The sequence below is a fragment of the Oncorhynchus clarkii genome, chromosome 2 (assembly GCF_045791955.1).
Source record: "Oncorhynchus clarkii lewisi isolate Uvic-CL-2024 chromosome 2, UVic_Ocla_1.0, whole genome shotgun sequence".
In the NCBI taxonomy this organism is placed as follows: Eukaryota; Metazoa; Chordata; class Actinopteri; order Salmoniformes; family Salmonidae; genus Oncorhynchus; species Oncorhynchus clarkii.
In genome coordinates this window covers 40333431-40355265 of record NC_092148.1, presented here as the reverse complement: position 1 = coordinate 40355265, position 21835 = coordinate 40333431, and the positions used below count along the sequence as shown (strand labels likewise).

At 42.1% G+C, this 21835-nt stretch overlaps 1 protein-coding gene across 1 annotated transcript in view; it reads left to right on the top strand.

Annotated features, from left to right (window-relative positions):
- The window catches only part of LOC139367931 (uncharacterized), a 103629-nt gene that overhangs the window by 63759 nt on the left and 18035 nt on the right, over nucleotides 1–21835 (top strand). Inside the window, 5 exon segments of the mRNA XM_071106329.1 lie at nucleotides 3964–4049; nucleotides 4279–4318; nucleotides 4397–4477; nucleotides 4848–4955; nucleotides 5466–5575. Coding sequence (XP_070962430.1) covers nucleotides 3964–4049; nucleotides 4279–4318; nucleotides 4397–4477; nucleotides 4848–4955; nucleotides 5466–5575 — 425 coding nt within the window.

The window sequence follows — 21835 nt, the reverse complement described above, 5'->3', positions numbered from 1 at the left end:
GGCTCCACGCAAGATCTCACCCCGTGGTGTCAAAATGATCACAAGAATGGTGAGCAAAAATCCCAGAACCACAAGGGGGACCTAGTGAATGACCTGCAGAGAGCTGGGACCAAAGTAACAAAGCCTACCATCAGTAACACACTACGCCGCCAGGGACTCAAATCCTGCAGTGCCAGACGTGTCCCCCTGCTTAAGCCAGTACATGTCCAGGCCCGTCTGAAGTTTGCTAGAGAGCATTTGGATGATCCAGAAGAAGATTGGGAGAATGTCATATGGTCAGATGAAACCAAAATATAACTTTTTGGTAAAAACTCAACTCGTCGTGTTTGGAGGACAAAGAATGCTGAGTTGCATCCAAAGAACACCATACCTACTGTGAAGCATGGGGGTGGAAACATTATGCTTTGGGGCTGTTTTTCTGCAAAGGGACCAGGACGGCTGATCCGTGTAAAGGAAAGAATGAATGGGGCCATGCATTGTGAGATTTTGAGTGAAAACCTCCTTCCATCAGCAAGGGCATTAAAGATGAAACGTGGCTGGGTCTTTCAGCATGACAATGATCCCAAACACACCGCCCGGGCAACGAAGGAGTGGCTTCGTAAGAAGCATTTCAAGGTCCTGGAGTGGCCTAGCCAGTCTCCAGATCTCAACCCCATAGACAATCTTTGGAGGGAGTTGCCCAACAACAGCCCCAAAACATCACTGCTCTAGAGGAGATCTGCATGGGCCAAAATACCAGCAACAGTGTGTGAAAACCTTGTGAAGACTTACAGAAAACGTTTGACCTCTGTCATTGCCAACAAAGGATATATAACAAAGTATTGAGAAACTTTTGTTATAGACCAAATACCTATTTTCCACCATAATTTGCAAATAAATTCATTCAAAATCCTACAGTGTTATTTTCTGGATTTTTTTTTTCTCATTTTGTCTGTCACAGTTGAAGTGTACCTATGATGAAAATTAGTCATCGTTTTAAGTGGGAGAACTTGCATAATTGGTGACTGACTAAATACTTTTTTTGCCCCACAATGTCTGAGAATATCCAAGGGGCTTTTCTATAATTCAAAATTAATAATAATCGCTTTATTTATGAAAAAAAAAGTTTTCAAATAACGTAAAATGAGCGAGGAAAAAGGCCGTTCTTGAACATGGGGTGAGACATTGTTACTAATTTGTAAATAAAGCCAGTTTGTTATTTAGTATAATTTATTTCTGTTTTTAGAGGGAGAAAAACCTAGAATCATCTCATGGGTAATGAACCAGCATCTGTAGCAACACAGCTTGCACTGCTATGCAGTGTCTTAAACCGGCGCGCCACTCATGCGCTGTACAATGTGATCGGTCAGGAGTGGGCTACAATAAGAGTAAGAGCAAAATAATCCTAACAAAATAAAAGAATAAAAAACTTATTGTAACAGTTTTATTAAGTCGTGCACAATTATCAGTTTCTATTTAGGTTTATGTCGCCCATTCATTGTCAGTTAGACACAGTAAGACCCAAAGGCAAAATCAGTGCTCTAACTCCCCCTGGTCTGGAACAATGAAGTGGTGATGCAAGGTACCGTACTAAACCACAAATTACCTCTAAATCCTGCAGCAACCACTGTAAGCCTACACTGCCTGCAATGTTTTTGACCAGCTAACTTAGCTAGTGTCATAGCCTCTCTCTCTCTCTCTGCTAGCTAGCAAGTTTATCCAGTTTGTCAACTTGTGACTGTGTTCCAAAAACATGTCAACACATTGCTGAGATTGAGAAATGGGAGCCAGTCAGCCAGCCACCTCTCCTACTTGGATAGCTAGCTAACGTCAGCTAAAGTTATTTTTGCCGATGGTCCTGTTTGTCATTGTATACCAGAAGTTATCTGCCAAAAATTGTCTGCCAAATTTGGTAAATTTCAGTTATTGCATACCAAGTTGTCAGCCTAAAATGTTGTGCCTTAAATTGTCTGCCAAAAGTTTTCTGTCTAGCTAGCTAAGTCAATTGACAGCCTAGCTAGCTAATTCAGTTTTAGCTCTATTATATAATATTGCTTGCATGATGTGATAAATGGTAGCTTTATAAATACATTGCGCTGATATATTAGTCTGAGATAAGATATACAGTTGAAGTCGGAAGATTACATACACCTTAGCCAAATGCATTTAAACTCAGTTTTTCACAATTCCTGACATTTAATCCTAGTAACAATAACCTGTTTTAGGTCCGTTAGGATCGCAACTTTATTTTAGGAATGTGAAATGTCAGAATAATAGTAGAGAGAATTATTTCAGCTTTTAATTCTTTCATCACATTCCCAGTGGGTCAGAAGTTTACATACACTCAATTAGTATTTGGTAGCATTGCCTTTAAATTGTTTAACTTGGGTCAAATGTTTCGGGTAGCCTTCCACAAGCTTCCCACAATAAGTTCGCTGAATTTTGGCCCATTCCTCCTGACAGAGCATGTGTAACTGAGTCAGATTTGTAGGTCTCCTTGCTTACACACACTTTTTCAGATCTGCAGACAAATTTTCTATAGGATTGAGGTCAGGGCTTTGTGATGGCCACTCCAAAACCTTGACTTTGTTGTCCTTAAGCCATTTTGCCACAACATTGGAAGTATGCTTGGGGTCATTGTCCATTTGGAAGACCCATTTGCGACCAAGCATGTCTTGAGATATCCACATAATTTACCTCCCTCATGATGCCATCTATTTTGTGAAGTGCACCAGTCCCTCCTGCAGCAAAGTACCCCCACAACATGATGCTGTCACCCCCGTGCTTCACGGTTGGGATGATGTTCTTCGGCTTGCAAGCCTCCCCCTTTTTCCTCCAAACATAAGGATGGTCATTATGGCCAAACAGTTCTACTTTTGTTTCATCAGACCATCAGACCAAAAAGTACGATCTTTGTCCCCATGTGCATTTGCAAACTGTAGTCTGGCTTTTTTATGGTGGTTTTGGAGCCGTGGCTTCTTCCTTACTGAGCAGCCTTTCAGGTTATGTCAATATAGGACTCGTTTTACTGTGGATATAGATACTTTTGTACCTGTTTCCTCCAGCATCTTCACAAGGTCCTTTGCTGTTGTTCTGGGATTGATTTGCACTTTTCGCACAAATACGTTCATCTCTAGGAGACAGAACGTGGTATGACGGCTGCGTGGTACTATGGTGTTTATACTTGCGTACTATTGTTTGTACAGATGAACGTGGTACCTTCAGGCGTTTGGAAATTGCTACCTAGGATGAACCAGACTTGTGAAGGTCCACAATTTTTTTTCTGATGTCTTTGCTGATTTCTTTTGATTTCCCCATGATGTCAAGCAAAGAGGCACTGACTTTGAAGGTAGGCCTTGAAATACATCCACAGGTACACCTCCAATTGACTCAAATGATGTCAATCAGAAGCTTCTACAGCCATGACATTTTCTGAATTTTTTCAAGCTGTTTACAGGCACAGTCAACTTACTGTATGTAAACTTTTGACCCAGTGGAATTGGGATACAGTGAAATAATCTGTCTGTAAATAATTTTAGGAAAATTTACTAGATGTTCTAACCGACTTTCCAAATCTATAGTTTGTTAACAAGAAATGTGTGGAGTGATTGAAAAACAAATTTTAATGACTCCAACCTAAGTGTATGTACATTTGACTTCAACTGTATATTTAATGGAAAAGATATGTATGTTTCTGAACAATGCATCATGATGCATTGTTGACAATGTGAATGAGCGGTGCAGATTGCGATTCGATTTGAGCAGGGCACGCCTCCCCAACTATTTTGTCATACTTTTACAGTGTTAGTTTAATCAGCAGTTGTACAATATGATACAGAAATCCACTGTATGCGTGCATGCATTTGTACTGCTGTATGGGTACTATAATTAAATACACGTTGAATCTAACTGATCCTGCTGTATTGTCCTTTTAGTCTGTGTGATTTGAGGCATAAAAAAACAAACATTTTTGTGTGTTTTCAGGGCAGGCAGGAGGGTGTCCACATCGACCCCTGGGAGGATACTGACTACAGCATCTATAAGGTCACAGACCGCCACGGCTTCCTGCAGTAAGTTGACAGCTCCATGACAGCTCCAACTGTGTTCACCTCTCTTCTGGAGCCAGGGGTTCACCCCAACCATGTGCCTAGGTTTAGGGCTTCAACCTTAGCAGAGTACTGGGTTTATATTACACACACACAACATGCAAATGGAAGGAGAAGAGAAGGGAAGCCTTAAACCGCTGTAATGAACAAACCATTATCCACTGACTCACCTTTTGTTTGTCTTTCTCCTCAGCGAAGAGGAGCTGCCCACTCCGAGTGCAATTGAAGAGAAGGTATGTACTGCTGATCACCTTTGGGTTGATTGATTGATTGATTGATTGATTTGTTTATTTCTTCTGTCTTACCTTCAGCAAAAGCATCACGAGATAGAGCGGGTGGAGAAATGGCTGAAGATGGTCAAGAAGTGGGACAAGTACAGGAACAGCGACAAGGTGACCGACCCAGTGCTGAGTGACTATAGGCACCACAAACAACTCCTCAGCCCTCTCTCCTCTCTCTCATTTGTTAATTTTTCAATCTCCAGTCTTATCATTTTTGGGACGGAGGGGGAATCATTAGTTGTAGTTTTCCTTTTTCCTCTTTTAGCCCTTGCGTCTTTCTTTAGATGGGGAAGATAGTGTACTAGGGGAACCTCCTCTTTAATGATCACCCCATCTCTACTGATATCTACTCTCTCTGGTCTTTCTCTTTCTAGTCTTTCAGTCTGGTCTCTTTAGGTGAAGCGTGTTAAAGGTAGTCTTAATATAGCTCTTCCTTTCTCTGGTCTCTCTGTTTCTTTGGTCTCTCTCTCCCCATCTCTAGATGGTGAAGCGTGTGTACAAGGGAATCCCCCTCCAGTTGAGAGGCCAAGCCTGGGCTCTGCTACTGGACATAGAGAAGGTGAAGCAGGAGAATTCTGGAAAGTATGAGGTAAGCACACTATAGAATTAAACCCTTTCTCCCTCCATTTCCCATCTTATAGGCTTGGTGGAATGTTTTTTATATTGCTATATTGCACACCTATCCACATCCTTTCAGATCTACAGAATAGCCTAGGGGCTAGGGGTTGATTTGGGATTCTGCAGAAGGGTAGCTCTCCTGGAGGAGAGTTGGCTACCCATTGTAATACAGCAGACCTGAGTTTAAATAATAATAGGGTATTTCAATTACTTTGAAAGACATTTGGATATGTGGAAATACACTTGGAAAGTATAAACTGACTCAAGTACACTCCTTTGCTTTTAACCCAGGTCAGTTTGGTATTGGTTTATAATATTTGAAATAATGTATTTGAAAATACTTTCAAATAGTAGGGTATTTTTAGGAAAGTTCCAATAGGAGTAGGCCACATTATTTGTAAATACTCAAATACACATGTATTTGAACCCAGGTCTGATATACAGTAACTGATGTTATTCTGCTTGGTTCCTTTATGGCCAGACTATGAAGGAGCAGGCCAGGAGTTTCTCTACAGAGATCAAACAGATTGATCTGGATGTCAACAGAACCTTCCGGAACAACATCATGTTCATGGAACGCTTTGGAGTCAAGTACGTCATACTCATCGTTATCACCCTAAAGCCACTAACCAGGGCTGTAACAAAGCATGCTATTGGTATATTTTGAACAGGGTTGTACAATTCCGGAAACTTTCTCAGGAAGTGTCCAGGTTTTTCAGAAATTCCACTTCGAAGATTACCGGAACCATGAGGGAATAAGCAGGGAAAACCCTTCAACCAGAATTTCGGAAAAACCTGGGAAATTCCTTGGAATTTTGCACTCCTTATTATGCACATCATAACATGCACAGAAATAATCCACATCCATGTTCTCCTTTTGGTAGGTATTTTCATTATTAAACATGCAATGAACTACATGGAGGGAAAAGTACACTGTGCATTCAGGACCACGGACAGAACTCTTGGTAACGGGTATGCACAAAAACACAAGAAAGAGAGAAAGCTCAACATTACGTTTAAAATACTCAATCAGTGTGAGAAGTGAAGTCTCTGATGGGCATTGACTAGAGCAGTGAAGTCAGGTATAGTTTCTGATGTCGCTATGCCCAGTGGGATGTTATCCACATTGATAGTGAAAGGAGAGGAAACCAACAGCATTTCATTTTCCAACACTTTGAAATCCTCAACGATGAGAAAACTCACCGTTCAAAGCACGCAGCAGCAATGTATAATCCCACTGGTCATCTGATAGGGAACATACTAGTAGTGTCGGAAGGTGGGTGAGATTGTTGGCTTCTACTTGGCGGGTCAGGAGCAGTAATTGAAGGCTGTACATCAATGCTGTACATCTGATGTGCAAAAAGGCCCTTCCCTTGTAGTGGGCCATGATGTCCACGGTGAAGGCAAAATCAGCCAACCATTCTTTATGTTGCAGTTGAGGGAAATCCACATATTTTCCTTTCATTTGCAAAAACTCAGCAATCTCCGACTTCAGATCCCACACCCTTTTAACCAGTTGCGACGAGCAAACCCGTATCCGGGAGCGTAATCATAGCCTCAAACGCATTAGCATAACGCAACGGACATAAATACCCCTAGAAACTTTTCCTATTCATGAAAATTGCAAATGAAATTAAATAAATATATTCAAACACAAGCTTAGCCTTTTGTTAACAACACTGTCATCTGTGTAAATTTGTGTAAGTTTATCATGGCATAATGCTATGCTAGGCTCTGCTACCAGCAGGCAACATTTTCACAAAAATAAGAAAAGCAACCAAATTAAATCATTTACCTTTGAAGAACTTTGGATGCTTTCACTCAGGAGACTCCCAGTTAGATAGCAAATGTTCCTTTTTTCCAAAAATATTTTTTTTGTATGTGAAAAAGCTCAGTTTCTTCACCATGCTTGGCTGAGAAATCGACCGAAAAATGCTACAACTATAACGCCAAACTTTTTTCAAAATTAGCTACATAATATCGACAGAAACACGGCAAACGTGGTTTAGGATCCATCCTCAAGGTGTTTTTAAACAGTATATTCGATAATATATCCGTCGAGGCAGTTGGTTTCTCATAAGAAGCGATTGGAAAAATGGCTACCTCAGTATTTTACACAAGGTTTTCTGCGGGAGACACCATGTGACCACATGGCATATATGGTCCCTTACAGCCATTCTTCAAGGGAAATGCCTAAAAAGACATCACAATGCTGTAGACACCTTGGGGAAAACGTGGAAAACGTAAGCTCATTCGTAGCTCATTCACAGCCATATAAGGAGTCATTGGCATGAGGCGGTTTAAAGAAATGCGGCCCTTTCTGGTTGGATTTTTATCTGGGTTTCGCCTGTAACATCAGTTCTGTGGCACTCACAGACAATATCTTTGCAGTTTTGGAAACGTCAGAGTGTCTTCTTTCCAAAGCTGTCAATTATATGCATTGTCGAGCATCTTTTCGTGACAAAATATCTTGTTTAAAACGGGAACGTTTTTCATCCAAAAATTGAAATAGCGCCCCCTAAATCCGTCTGGTTAAGCACCTTCCCCAAACTCAGCCATCTCACGTTTGTGTGGTAGGGGAGATCTGCATGACCCATGATGCATGACTGCATGATTTTTCCAACTGTGAGACAAACTGCCTGTGGTTTAAAGATGTTGCTCTTATGAAGTTTACTACTTTAGTGACTGTATCCACAACATGGCTCATTTTCAGAACACATTGACAGAGCACCTCCTGATGAATAATGCAATGCAGGAAAATACTTTTCTGATCTGGGTTCAGCTCAGCTACTTGATCTTGTGTCCTTTTCAAAACGCCAATGTTTTTTCCGTCAAGTTTGGGCACCCATTAGTGGTCACACTGGATAACTTTTCAAAACTCAGTCCCAGCTTTGCCACACACTTATTAACCTCCAATAAATCTTTCCCTGTGGTTGTGCTCTTCATTGACCGCACTGAAACAAGCTCCTCACGTGCATCACTGCTCTCATCCAGGGCCAAGGAGAAATGGGTGAAATCATTTACCTTGTCTTTCAACTGTTGTTCCATATTCTCTGCGATGTCCTCAACACGGCGTGTCACTGTTAGTCTTGACAGGGAAACATTTTCAAACGGCTCTTTCTTGTCGGGGCAAAGTATTGCTGAAGAGTCAATTAAACATTATTTAATGAATCTCTGAGATTCAGATCAATCGCAATAACATCCCTAGCCAGTGATCCATCCCTAGAGCCTTGTTGCATAACTTTTTCCCCAACCTCTGACACCATTATGTAAGTGATCAAGGTTTGCTTAGCTTTCATATTTTGTCTCACTGGCTCTGGCCTGTGTTCTGGTTCTAAAACCCCAACTGTTTTGGTTCCCCTGCCTCTCGTGTCCATGTCTGACTTCGCTAAGTCTCCTACAGGCCTGAACTCAGACACCTAACCTTTGACACACACGCGCACATTCTCATACGCACTCACATGTTTGTTTTACTATCCTTGTTGGGAATCAATTGTTTGGTCCCCATCAAAATCCTATTTTCCCTAAACCATAACCTTAAGCCCCTAAATGTAACCCTAAACTCAATCCCGATTGCCTCGATCACACCGACGGCGTCATTGCACAAATTTGTACGTGGAATCTGGATATGTGTGCAACAAAAGTTCAACATTCACCTTCTGCTACCATTTGTGTTAATCCGTCTGCCCATTCAGTTTGACGCATACGTTCGATAAATCCAACGTGTGCCCCACACAGGACACACTGCAACTGCCTCTGCAATGCAATGCTGCAAGGCAAACACAGCGTTCCATGGGAAATTAATGTATTTCGGTCTACCAAAATGCCATGACGCTGTCGGTGTGATCGAGGCGTAAGCCTAAAATAGCCTTTTTCCTTGTGGAGACTGGCAAAAGTTCCCCCTTGTTTCACTATCCTTGTGAGGACTTGAGTATGTGAGTGGTCTGCTAAAAAATTCACTGAAAAATACAAATGTGACTCCAAATTCGCTCCATTCATTAAAAGCACCATTTAATCAACACTCATCTATTTGTGTGACTACCTGGACCTGTCATTTGGTTGTGAAGTATTGAAACCAAACCATATGATTTGAATGAAAAGTATTTTAATAAATAACATGAAAAGGTGACTGTAAGAAGCACTCACCATTTCAAATAGGCTATAGGTCAATTTAAACAGCATATGAACATTAAATAGGTCAGGAGCCAGACAGGTAGCCTAAGAAGGAACGGAAATGTATTATTTAGGCTATATTATTCGCATATTATTTCAATTACTTTAAGGCTATATATAGCCTACAAAGAAAATAATTGTGAACCATTTGCGAGTGCGACACTAGGCTGGCATAAATATTAAGCACTTAGCCTTTAAACAACATCTCGTTGTATTAAATCATTATAGTCTAAATTGCGCATATATGCTGTGACTTCAATCAAAATGAAACAAAAATTGTCTTGTTAGGCTCGGTGCCTTTTTGAATTCACTTTTGGAAACACGAGTTTGGCCAGTCTGGGGCTTCAGACTCATGTGATGGTGCCTGGAGAGCAGACCAGCAGCAGAGAATACCCTCTCCTCGCCTGCAGAGCCACTGGGGTTGCTAAACACTCTTCGGATCACTCTTGTCAGTCTGGGCAGGGATGCTGAGTTTTTTTTTTTTTTTTGTACTATAGGTAGGCCTAAAGGATTTTAGGCAAAATAACCTTTTGTAAACAGAAAGCTCCTTGAAAGCGGTAATATGTCAGGCCTATTGGGCCAAAATCAATGATAGCCTATTATATAGATAAGAGAAACAAAAATAAACAAAACTTTTAAGAGCGCAGATTTTTGGTTTATAAATACTTTGCTACAATGACACACTTAGCTATCTTTATGAAAATATTGCGTGAACTCCATGACAGTAGCTAATGCAATGGGCTATAGCAGCACACAACTAGCCTATAAATACATGCTGGTCCGGACATGCCCTGAGCTTGTGAAGTGAGCGGTACCGAGGCAAAATTGGAGCGTGCAAGAAGGCCGGACCAGCCTTTGGGAAACTCGCTCCTCACTCCAGTCAAATTGAGCATGCTCATACCCTGGTCCCCACACGGATAGTAAAACGAAAAACACAGGCACATACACGTGCTAAAACACACACAAATACACCACACAAACACAGGCATAGGCACACAAGCACAAAAACGTGCTCACACACACACACAGGCATAAAATACATGCCTGCACACATACACAGATTAAACCTTACACTAATACACCCACGCAGGTGCACACACACAGGTTACCCCGGGGCGGCAGGGTAGCCTAGTGGTTAGAGCGCTGGACTAGTAACCGGAAGGTTGCAAGTTCAAACCCCCGAGCTGACAAGGTACAAATCTGTCGTTCTGCCCCTGAACAGGCAGTTAACCCACTGTTCCTAGGCCGTCATTGAAAATAAGAATTTGTTCTTAACTGACTTGCCTAGTTAAATAAAGGTATAATAAAAAATAAATAAACACACACACAGGCTTGCATTCATACCAGGCACGTACACATTCTGCCATCCCCACTTCTACACATAGAAGGGTTTTTCTTTATTAAAAAATCAAATAAAAATCCACATAGTAGAATAATAAAGACATCAAAACTATGAAATAACACACATGGAATCATGTTGTATTAAAGTGTTAAACAAATAAAAAATATATTTTAGTTTCTTCAAAGTAGCCTCCCTTTGCCCTGATGACAGCTTTGCACACTCTTGGCATTCCCTCAACCAGCTTCACCTGGAAGGCTTTTCCAACAATCTTGAAGGAGTTCCCACATATGCTGAGCACTTGTTGGCTGCTTTTCCTTCACTCTGCGGTCCAACTCATCCAAAAACATTTAAATTGCATTGAGGTTGGGGGATTGTGAAGGCCAGGTCATCTGATGCAGCACTCTATTACTCTCCTTCTTGGTCAAATAGCCCTTACACACAGCTTGGAGGTGTTGGGTCATTGTCCAATTGAAAAACAATTGATAGTCCCACTCAGTGCAAACCAGGTGGAATGGCATATCGCTGCAGAATGCTGTGGTAATCAAATCAAAATCAAATCAAATCAAATTTTATTTGTCAAATACACATGGTTAGCAGATGTTAATGCGAGTGTAGCGAAATGCTTGTGCTTCTAGTTCCGACAATGCAGTAATAACAAGTAATCTAACTAACAATTCCAAAACTACTGTCTTGTACACAGTGTAAGGGGATAAAGAATATGTACATAAGGATATATGAATGAGTGATGGTACAGAGCAGCATAGGCAAGATACAGTAGATGGTATCGAGTACAGTATGTACAAATGAGATGAGTATGTAAACAAAGTGGCATAGTTTAAAGTGGCTAGTGATACATGTATTACATAAGGATACAGTCGATGATATAGAGTACAGTATATACGTATGCATATGAGATGAATAATGTAGGGTAAGTAACATTATATAAGGTAGCATTGTTTAAAGTGGCTAGTGATATATTTACATCATTTCCCATCAATTCCCATTATTAAAGTGGCTGGAGTTGAGTCATTGTCAGTGTGTTGGCAGCAGCCACTCAGTGTTAGTGGTGGCTGTTTAACAGTCTGATGGCCTTGAGATAGAAGCTGTTTTTCAGTCTCTCGGCCCCAGCTTTGATGCACCTGTACTGACCTCGCCTTCTGGATGATAGCGGGGTGAACAGGCAGTGGCTCGGGTGGTTGATGTCCTTGATAATCTTTATGGCCTTCCTGTGACATCGGGTGGTGTAGGTGTCCTGGAGTGCAGGTAGTTTGCCCCCGGTGATGCGTTGTGCAGACCTCACTACCCTCTGGAGAGCCTTACGGTTGAGGGCGGTGCAGTTGCCATACCAGGCCGCCAGGATGCTCTCGATTGTGCATTTGTAGAAGTTTGTGAGTGCTTTTGGTGACAAGCCGAATTTCTTCAGCCTCCTGAGGTTAAAGAGGCGCTGCTGCGCCTTCTTCACGATGCTGTCTGTGTGAGTGGACCAATTCAGTTTGTCTGTGATGTGTATGCCGAGGAACTTAAAACTTGCTACCCTCTCCACCACTGTTCCATCGATGTGGATAGGGGGGTGTTCCCTCTGCTGTTTCCTGAAGTCCACAATCATCTCCTTAGTTTTGTTGACGTTGAGTGTGAGGTTGTTTTCCTGACACCACACTCCGAGGGCCCTCACCTCCTCCCTGTAGGCCGTCTCGTCGTTGTTGGTAATCAAGCCTACCACTGTTGTGTCGTCCGCAAACTTGATGATTGAGTTGGAGGCGTGCGTGGCCACGCAGTCGTGGGTGAACAAGGAGTACAGGAGAGGGCTCAGAACGCACCCTTGTGGGGCCCCAGTGTTGAGGATCAGCGGGGAGGAGATGTTGTTGCCTACCCTCACCACCTGGGGGCGGCCCGTCAGGAAGTCCAGTACCCAGTTGCACAGGGCGGGGTCGAGACCCAGGGTCCCGAGCTTGATGACAAGCTTGGAGGGTACTATGGTGTTGAATGCCGAGCTGTAGTCGATGAACAGCATTCTCACATAGGTATTCCTCTTGTCCAGATGGGTTAGGGCAGTGTGCAGTGTGGTTGAGATTGCATCGTCTGTGGACCTATTTGGGCGGTAAGCAAATTGGAGTGGGTCTAGGGTGTCAGGTAGGGTGGAGGTGATATGGTCCTTGACTAGTCTCTCAAAGCACTTCATGATGACGGATGTGAGTGCTACGGGGCGGTAGTCGTTTAGCTCAGTTACCTTAGCTTTCTTGGGAACAGGAACCATGGTGGCCCTCTTGAAGCATGTGGGAACAGCAGACTGGTATAGGGATTGATTGAATAAACACACCGGCCAGCTGGTCTGCGCATGCTCTGAGGGCGCGGCTGGGGATGCCGTCTGGGCCTGCAGCCTTGCGAGGGTTAACACGTTTAAATGTATTACTCACCTCGGCTGCAGTGAAGGAGAGACCGCATGTTTTCGTTGCAGGCCGTGTCAGTGGCACTGTATTGTCCTCAAAGCGGGCAAAAAAGTTATTTAGTCTGCCTGGGAGCAAGACATCCTGGTCCGTGACTGGGCTGGATTTCTTCCTGTAGTCCGTGATTGACTGTAGACCCTGCCACATGCCTCTTGTGTCTGAGCCGTTGAATTGAGATTCTACTTTGTCTCTGTACTGGCGCTTAGCTTGTTTGATAGCCTTGCGGAGGGAATAGCTGCACTGTTTGTATTCGGTCATGTTACCAGACACCTTGCCCTGATTAAAAGCAGTGGTTCGCGCTTTCAGTTTCACACGAATGCTGCCATCAATCCACGGTTTCTGGTTAGGGAATGTTTTAATCGTTGCTATGGGAACGACATCTTCAACGCACGTTCTAATGAAGTCGCACACCGAATCGGCGTATTCGTCAATGTTGTTATCTGACGCAATACGAAACATCTCCCAGTCCACGTGATGGAAGCAGTCTTGGAGTGTGGAGTCAGCTTGGTCGGACCAGCTTTTAGTTTCTGTCTGTAGGCAGGGATCAACAAAATGGAGTCGTGGTCAGCTTTTCCGAAAGGGGGGCGGGGCAGGGCCTTATATGCGTTGCGGAAGTTAGAGTAACAATGATCCAAGGTCTTTCCACCCCTGGTTGTGCAATCGATATGCTGATAAAATTTAGGGAGTCTTGTTTTCAGATTAGCCTTGTTAAAATCCCCAGCTACAATGAATGCAGCCTCCGGATAAATCGTTTCCAGTTTGCAGAGAGTTAAATAAAGTTTGTTCAGAGCCATCGATGTGTCTGCTTGGGGGGGGATATATACGGCTGTGATTATAATCGAAGAGAATTCTCTTGGTAGATAATGCGGTCTACATTTGATTGTGAGGAATTCTAAATCAGGTGAACAGAAGGATTTGAGTTCCTGTATGTTTCTTTCATCACACCATGTCACGTTGGCCATGAGGCATACGCCCCGCCCCTCTTCTTACCAGAAAGATGTTTGTTTCTGTCAGCGCAATGCGTGGAGAAACCCGTTGGCTGCACCGCTTCGGATAGAGTCTCTCCAGTGAGCCATGTTTCAGTGAAGCAAAGGACGTTACAGTCTCTGATGTCCCTCTGGAATGCTACCCTTGCTCGGATTTCATCAACCTTGTTGTCAAGAGACTGGACATTGGCAAGAAGAATGCTAGGGAGTGGTGCACGGTGTGCCCGTCTCCGGAGTCTGACCAGAAGACCGCCTCGTTTCCCTCTCTTTCGGAGTCGTTTTTTTGGGTCGCTGCATAGGATCCGCTCTGTTGTCCTGTTTGTAAGGCAGAACACAGGATCCGCGTCGCGAAAAACATATTCTTGGTCGTACTGATGGTGAGTTGACGCTGATCTTATATTCAGTAGTTCTTCTCGACTGTATGTAATGAAACCTAAGATGACCTGGGGTACTAATGTAAGAAATAACACGTAAAAAAACAAACTGCATAGTTTCCTAGGAACGCGAAGCGAGGCGGCCATCTCTGTCGGCGCCGGAAGTCATGAAATGGTAGCCATGCTGGTTAAGTGTACCTTGTTCTAAATAAATCAGTGTTACCAGCAAGCACCATCACACCACCACCTCTGTGCTTCACGGTGGAACTACACATGCGGAGATCATCCGTTCATCTACTCTGCGTCTCACAAAGACACGCCGGTTGGAACGACACATCTCAAATTTGGACTCATCAGACCAAAGGACAGATTTTCACTGGTATGATGTCCATTGCTTGTGTGTTTCTTGGCCCAGGCAAGTCTCTTCTTATTATTGGTGTCCTTTAGCAGTCTTTTCTTTTCAGCAATTTGACCTTGAAGGCCTGATTCACACAGTCTCCTCTGAACAGTTGATGTTGAGGTGTGTCTGTTACTTGAACTCTGAAGCATTTATTTGGGCTGCAATTTTTGAGGCTGGTAACTAATGAACTTATCCTCTGTAGCAGAGGTACCTCTGGGTCTTTCCTGTGGTAGTCATCATGAGAGCCAGTTTCGTCATAGCTGTTAGTGGAATTCTAAATTCCTATATGTTTTGTAGCCAAAACCAAATTCGCACTCTCTCTATTTCATTAATGAGTTGTAAATTCATTAATTATGCATGAAATAGTTCGAGACCAGTCTTAAAGGTCAGGTTCTAGCGTTTAATTCAAGAGAGTACTGGTTGCATACACATTTTTCCACAGGTTATAAACTGAAAATGACATCATCAGTTTCTCACTCTCTCCAATCCACACAATAGCGCAGTGTCTTCAGGTCTGGAGACTGTCTTCTACACCCCTCATAAAACAAACATTCCAATCTGTCTAAAGAGATATGTGATTAGTGTGGCATCACAATCTATAGAAAGTTACAGAAGATGTAGTTAGATTTTGTATGACATGGGAAGACTGAATCCCAACTTAATATCCTTGTAGCTTGAGTTTTTATGCAGTTGAAATCAATGTATGCTTCCCGCAAAAGTCTCAATTGTGTCTCGGTGTGGGAACTAACCGAGTCGATGAGTGTGTATGGGGACTAGACATCACTGAGTGAAGAGTAGAGGGTCAAGATTAGACAAACACGGTAGTCCATCCCTGCCTCAACACTGGTCTGGGAAGCACCAAATATCAAATCAAAATCAAATCAATTGTTGTTTGTCACATGCTTCGTGAAACAACAACCGGTGTAGACATTGACATTTTTATTTACGGGCCCTTCACAACAATGCAAAGAGAAAAAATAATAAATACTCAATGAGTAACGATAACTTGGCTACATACATACAAAAAGTATTTAGTCAGCCACCAATTGTGCAAGTTTTCCCACTTAAAAAGATGAGAGGCCTGTAATTTTCATCATAGGTACACTTCAACTATGACAGACAAAATAAGGGAAAAAAATCCAGAAAATCACATTGTAGGCTTTTTTATGAATTTATTTACAAATTATGGTGGAAAATAAGTATTTGGTCACCTACAAACAAGCAAGATTTCTGGCTCTCACAGACCTGTAACTTCTTCTTTAAGACACTCCTCTGCCCTCAACTCGTTACCTGTATTAATGGCACCTGAAATGACCAGAAATGTAAAAGTAGGCTACAAAAAGTAGACAAATCATTCCAATCCCAATTCAAATGTAACGGCTGTTTAATGAATTGGTTGGCTGGATTTAGGACCATACAGAATATCGCTCGGAGAGAAGCTGCCAGGCTGCACACCTTTCTCTCTGCATAGAGCAGAGACAGTGCCAGATAGTTTACTTTGCCATTTAGGCAGTGCACTGATGCTTTGAATTTGAAGTTGGCATTTGAACTCGGCCTTGTGAGCCTCGCGGCCAGCTTTTTTTTGCACCGATTATTTTCAGATTTATGTCGGCATAGGCGGCGTCTCCAATAAGCTAGGGGAAGATAAGCTTCCCCTAAAGTTAATTGAATCAAATGTGCTAAAATTACCTATATACAGTTGAAGTCGGAAGTTTACGTACACCTTAGACAAATACATTTAAACTCCGCTTTTCACAATTCCTGATATTTAATCCTAGGAAAAATTCCTTGTCTTAGGTCAGTTAGGATCACCACTTTATTTTAAGAATGTGAAATGTCAGAATAATAGTAGAGTGATTTATTTCAGCTTTGATTTCTTTCATTACATTCCCAGTTTACATTCAATCAATTAGTATTTGGTAGCATTGCCTTTAAATTGTTTAACTTGGGTCAAACGTTTCGGGTAGCCTTCCACAAGCTTCCCACAGTAAGTTGACTGAATTTTGGACTATTTATTCTGACAGAGCTGGTGTAACCGAGTCAGGTTTGTAGGCCTCCTTGCTCGCACAGACTTATTCAATTTTGCCCACAGATTTTCTATGGAATTGAGGTTAGGGCCTTGTGATGGCCACTCCAATACCTTGACTTTGTTGTCCTTAAGCCATTTTGCCACAACTTTGGAAGTATGCTTGGGGTCATTGTCCATTTGGAAGACCCATTTGCGACCAAGCCTTACCTTCCTGACGGATGTCTTGAGATGTTGCTTCAATATATCCACATAATTTACCTCCCTCATGATGCCATCTATTTTGTGAAGTGCACCAGTCCCTCCTGCAGCAAAGCACCTCCACAACATGATGCTGCCACCCCCGTGTTTCACGGTTGGGATGGTATTCTTCGGCTTGCAAGCCTCCCCTTTTTCCTCCAAAACATAACAATGGTCATTATCTTTGTCCCCATGTACAGTTGCAAATCGTAGTCTGGCTTTTTTGATGGTGGTTTTGGACCAGTGGCTTCTTCCTTGCTGAGCTGCCTTTCAGGTTACGTCGATATAGGACTCGTTTTACTGTGGATACTTTTGTACCGGTTTCCTCCAGCATCTTCACAAGGTCCTTTGCTGTCGTTCATGGATTGAGTTGCACTTTTTACACCAAAGTACGTTCATCTCTAAGAGATAGAATGCGTCTCCTTCCTGGGCGGTATGACGGCTGCATGGTCCATGGTGTTTATACTTGCATTCAATTGTTTGTACAGATGAATGTGGTACCTGCAGGCGTTTGGAAATTTCTCGTAAGGATGAACCAGGTCTACATTTTTTTTCTGAGGTTTTGGCTGATTTCTTTTGATTTTTCCATGATGTCAAGCAAAGAGGCACTGAGTTTGAAGGTAGGCCTTGAAATACATCCACAGGTACACCTCCAATTGACTCAAATTATGTTAATTAGCCTATCAGAAGCTTCTAAAGCCATGACATCATTTTCTGGAATTTTCCAAGCTGTTTATAGGCACAGTCAACTTAGTTTATGTAAACATCTGACCCACTGGAATTGTGATACAGTGAATTAATCTGTGTGAACAATTGTTGTAAAAATGTTGTAATGCACAAATTAGATGTCCTAACTGACTTTCCAAAACTATAGTTTGTTAACAAGAAATTTGTGGAGTGGTTGAAAAACTATTTGTATTTTTTTATTTAAAAAAATTATAATACATTTTACCCCCCCTTTCGTGGTATCCAGTTGTAACGATGAGACAACATAGTAATTACTAACATCTCCCGTACGGGCTCGGGAGAGACGAAGGTCGAAATCCACGCATTCTCCAAAATACAACCCAACCAAGCCGCACTGCTTCTTAACACAGCGCGCCTCCAACCCGGAAGCCAGCCACACCAATGTGTCGGAGGAAACACCGTCCACCTGGCCTCCTTGGTTAGTGCGCACTGCGCCCGGCCCGCCACAGGAGTCGCTGGTGAGTGATGAGACAAGGATATCCCTACCGGCCTAACCCGGACGTCGCTAGGCCAATTGTGCGTCGCCCCACGGACCTCCCGGTCACGGCCGGCTGCGACAGAGCCTGGGCGCGAATCCAGAGTCTCTGGTGGCACAGCTAGCACTGCGATGCAGTGCCCTAGACCACTGCGCCACCCGGGAGGAGAAAAGCAAGTTTTAATGACCCCAACCTTAGTGTATGTAAACTTCCGACTTCAACTGTAATTACTCATGCCTATACAGAAATCAATAAAATCTTTGAAAATATTACAACAGAGAGCATGATTTGGCCGCAGAGGCTTCTTTTAAAAATGAGCTGTGGATTGTTTTAATCACACAATTTGGGCAGCGTGTGTGGCAAATAGCTGACTGTTGAGTTGCAGCGCTCAGTGAAAAGCAGGTAAATAAGCCTAGGCCTATTGTAATTTTTCAAAATACAATCGTAGGAGAGCATAGTTTAGAAAGCAAATGGCTGTCGCTGAAAAGAGAAGACAAAGAAATTACTAATCTGTCTATAGTTATCAAAATTCTCTTCTCCCAATTGAGTGAACAGTATCTTATTGGCACCAGCGGAGCGCATCGGCCATATCCCCTGTGAGTGTGTGGATATTCACTGTCTATCATTGGATCAGTACCACTGGAAAGTTTTTTGGCGGACAATAATTCCCTCCAGGCTTGTTGGTCGTCATATTGTACAATTTGAGTCTCCCCTTTTCATAGGCCTAGATTAGATGGTTACAAGACACGGTTGTTTTTACTGATTGCTTATGTCTCCAGTCATATAAAGTGTGGTAGAATTGCATGAAATGTGTTTATAAAAGGCCACATTTTTCCTGTGCAAAGAATGGAGATGAAACGTCTGATTAGACCTACTCATTACGTGCTCAGACATGCGTTGTTCAGAACTGTGTTTCTCTTGCAGTGATTGAGTAATATTATTAGCCTACTCATCATATTAAATTACATTAGTCTGCAAATGTGATGATAGATGCATGTAATCCTGTATTATAAAGGTGCAATTTTATTTTGAAAAATAAAAGCTTTCCCAAACATGAAACTCACACACTGCGTATGGATGTTGGCATTTGAAGTCGGCCTTGTGACTTGATATCGTGTGTTATGCATATATTTCATGTTGCACTGTATGCGCCGTTCCACAAGTAAATTAGTCAATCTATGATGTGGTTGAGTAATGGTTTACATTGTACACGTCGTTTCGCAGACCTTTTAAACTAATATTGCGATGATAATTCATGTCTATGGCCTCCTACAGAAAATGACAAAAGGACACATTAACCTGTTGCGACGAGCAATCCCGTATCCGGGAGCTTAAATATAGCCTCAAGCTCATTAGCATAACGCAACGTTAACTATTCATGAAAATCGCAAATGAAATAAATATATTGTCTCACAAGCTTAGCCTTTTGTTAACAACACTGTCATCTCAGATTTTCAAAAAATGCTTTTCAACCATAGCTACACAAGCATTTGTGTAAGAGTATTGATAGCTAGCATAGCATTAAGCCTAGCATTCAGCAGGCAACATTTTCACAAAAACAAGAAAAGCATTAAAATAAAATAATTTACCTTTGAAGAACTTCGGATGTTTTCAATGAGGAGACTCTCAGTTAAATAGCAAATGTTCAGTTTTTCCAAAAATATTATTTGTGTAGGAGAAATCGCTCCGTTTTGTTCATCACGTTTGGCTAAGAAAAACCCCCGAAAATTCAGTCATTACAACGGCAAACTTTTTTCCAAATGAACTCCATAATATCGACAGGAACATGGCAAACGTTGCTTAGAATCAATCCTCAAGGTGTTTTTCACATATCTATTCGATGATAAATCACTCGTGGCAGTTTGGTTTCTCCTCTGTTCAAAATGGAAAAATGCACGCACCTGGAGATTACGCAATAGTTTCGACGGAGGACACCGAGCGGACACCTGGTAAATGTAGTCTCTTATGGTCAATTTTCCAATGATATGCCTACAAATACGTCACAATGCTGCAAACACCTTGGGGAAACGACAGAAAGTGTAGGCTCATTCCTTGCGCATTCACAGCCATATAAGGAGACATTGGAACACAGCGCATTCAAAATCTGGCTCACTTCCTGTATGAAATTTAATCTTGGTATCTTTGCAGTTTTGGAAACGTCAGAGTGTTTTCTTTCCAAAGCTGTCAATTATATGCATAGTCGAGCATCTTTTTGTGACAAAATATCTTGTTTAAAACGGGAACGTTTTTCATCCAAAAATGAAATACTGCCCCCAGAGGTTCAAGAGGTTAACAGACAAAACCTACCAGATGTCACATCCAATGATATGGACACTGAAACTGACCCGAAATAGAGCAGGATTAGGGTTCTGCTTGAACACTAGTTGGTATGGGCTGTAGCCATGTACATTGTTCATTGAGTTTTTTGCCATCAAAGCCAATCTAGGGCTGTTGAATTTCTCAGCCATTTCTCTTATTTCATTATTATGGAATTTTCCTCTGTTAGGTTCTTAATTAACCTAGTAAACCTCACGGACGATTATTCAAGCTTAAACCAAGTTTATTCTCCCTTTGGGTCAATACAGCTGCATAAGACAAAATACATATTCACACAAGCACTGATATTTAACATTTTCTCATTTGACCCGACCTCTGCCCCAAAGTGCTCACTCCTCCACAACTCACAGCTGTCATGTTGACTCGTAACAGACGGTGTATTTCCTCCTCCCATTGGATCCCTGATAGCTAACAGTAACGTCTCCTGACATAATGTAAACGTTATAAATTACCCTCTCTCCCTCAGTGAAAGGAATAAGTATAAGTCAAGAAATCAGAACCCATCAACTCCATTGTCACTGTACAATTTCTGGGGCGGGCCATGCACACTTATCCAGGAATGAAGTGCTTGACGATTTCACTGGGTTTCTTTGTATTCACAATGCTTCAAGCGTTGAAGCGTGTGAAGTGGTCGATTATGTGAAGGTACCACACACTTGGTCTCAACTCATGTAGCTCTACAGCCACTGTTTCATTGTACTTGGACGCCAGTGGCAAACCAACAGCTGGTCTGGGCTTAGGTTTGCTGTATTTCTAGCATGTCTCAACTGTTAACTATCTGCCGTAGAATGGAAATACTCGTTATTTCCAGAACTGCTGATTAATTTCTGACGTCTGTCAACTGTAGCATGTCCAAACTGTTAACAATAATTTGTGTTTTAATCTCTGTGGTCATGTTCTCTTCGACTGTCAGAATCTCCATGTGCTCTGTGTCCATCAGAATCTCATTTTTACATGGACCCTGTGTAATGTCTTTGTCTAAAATGTTTACACAATAGTGGCCTGAGGTATTAAGTTCAAGGGTAAATGGTTGTTTAAACATCACTGCCTTGCCATTTTTTATGTCTAGTACAGCCAGCCCCTGCTTCTTGAGGAAAGCTTTGCTTAATAGTAAGGGGATATCTACAGGGACCACCTCTGTTTCAATGTGACACTTAGTCTGACAAATTTTTTCTGGTATCTTGACTCTCTTGATAGAATTGACGACTGTTGATTGGTATGTCAATCATATTTTGTACTTTCATATTTAGTTCATATATAATACGCATGTACATGCAGTATCAATCACATCCGATCATAAGGCTTC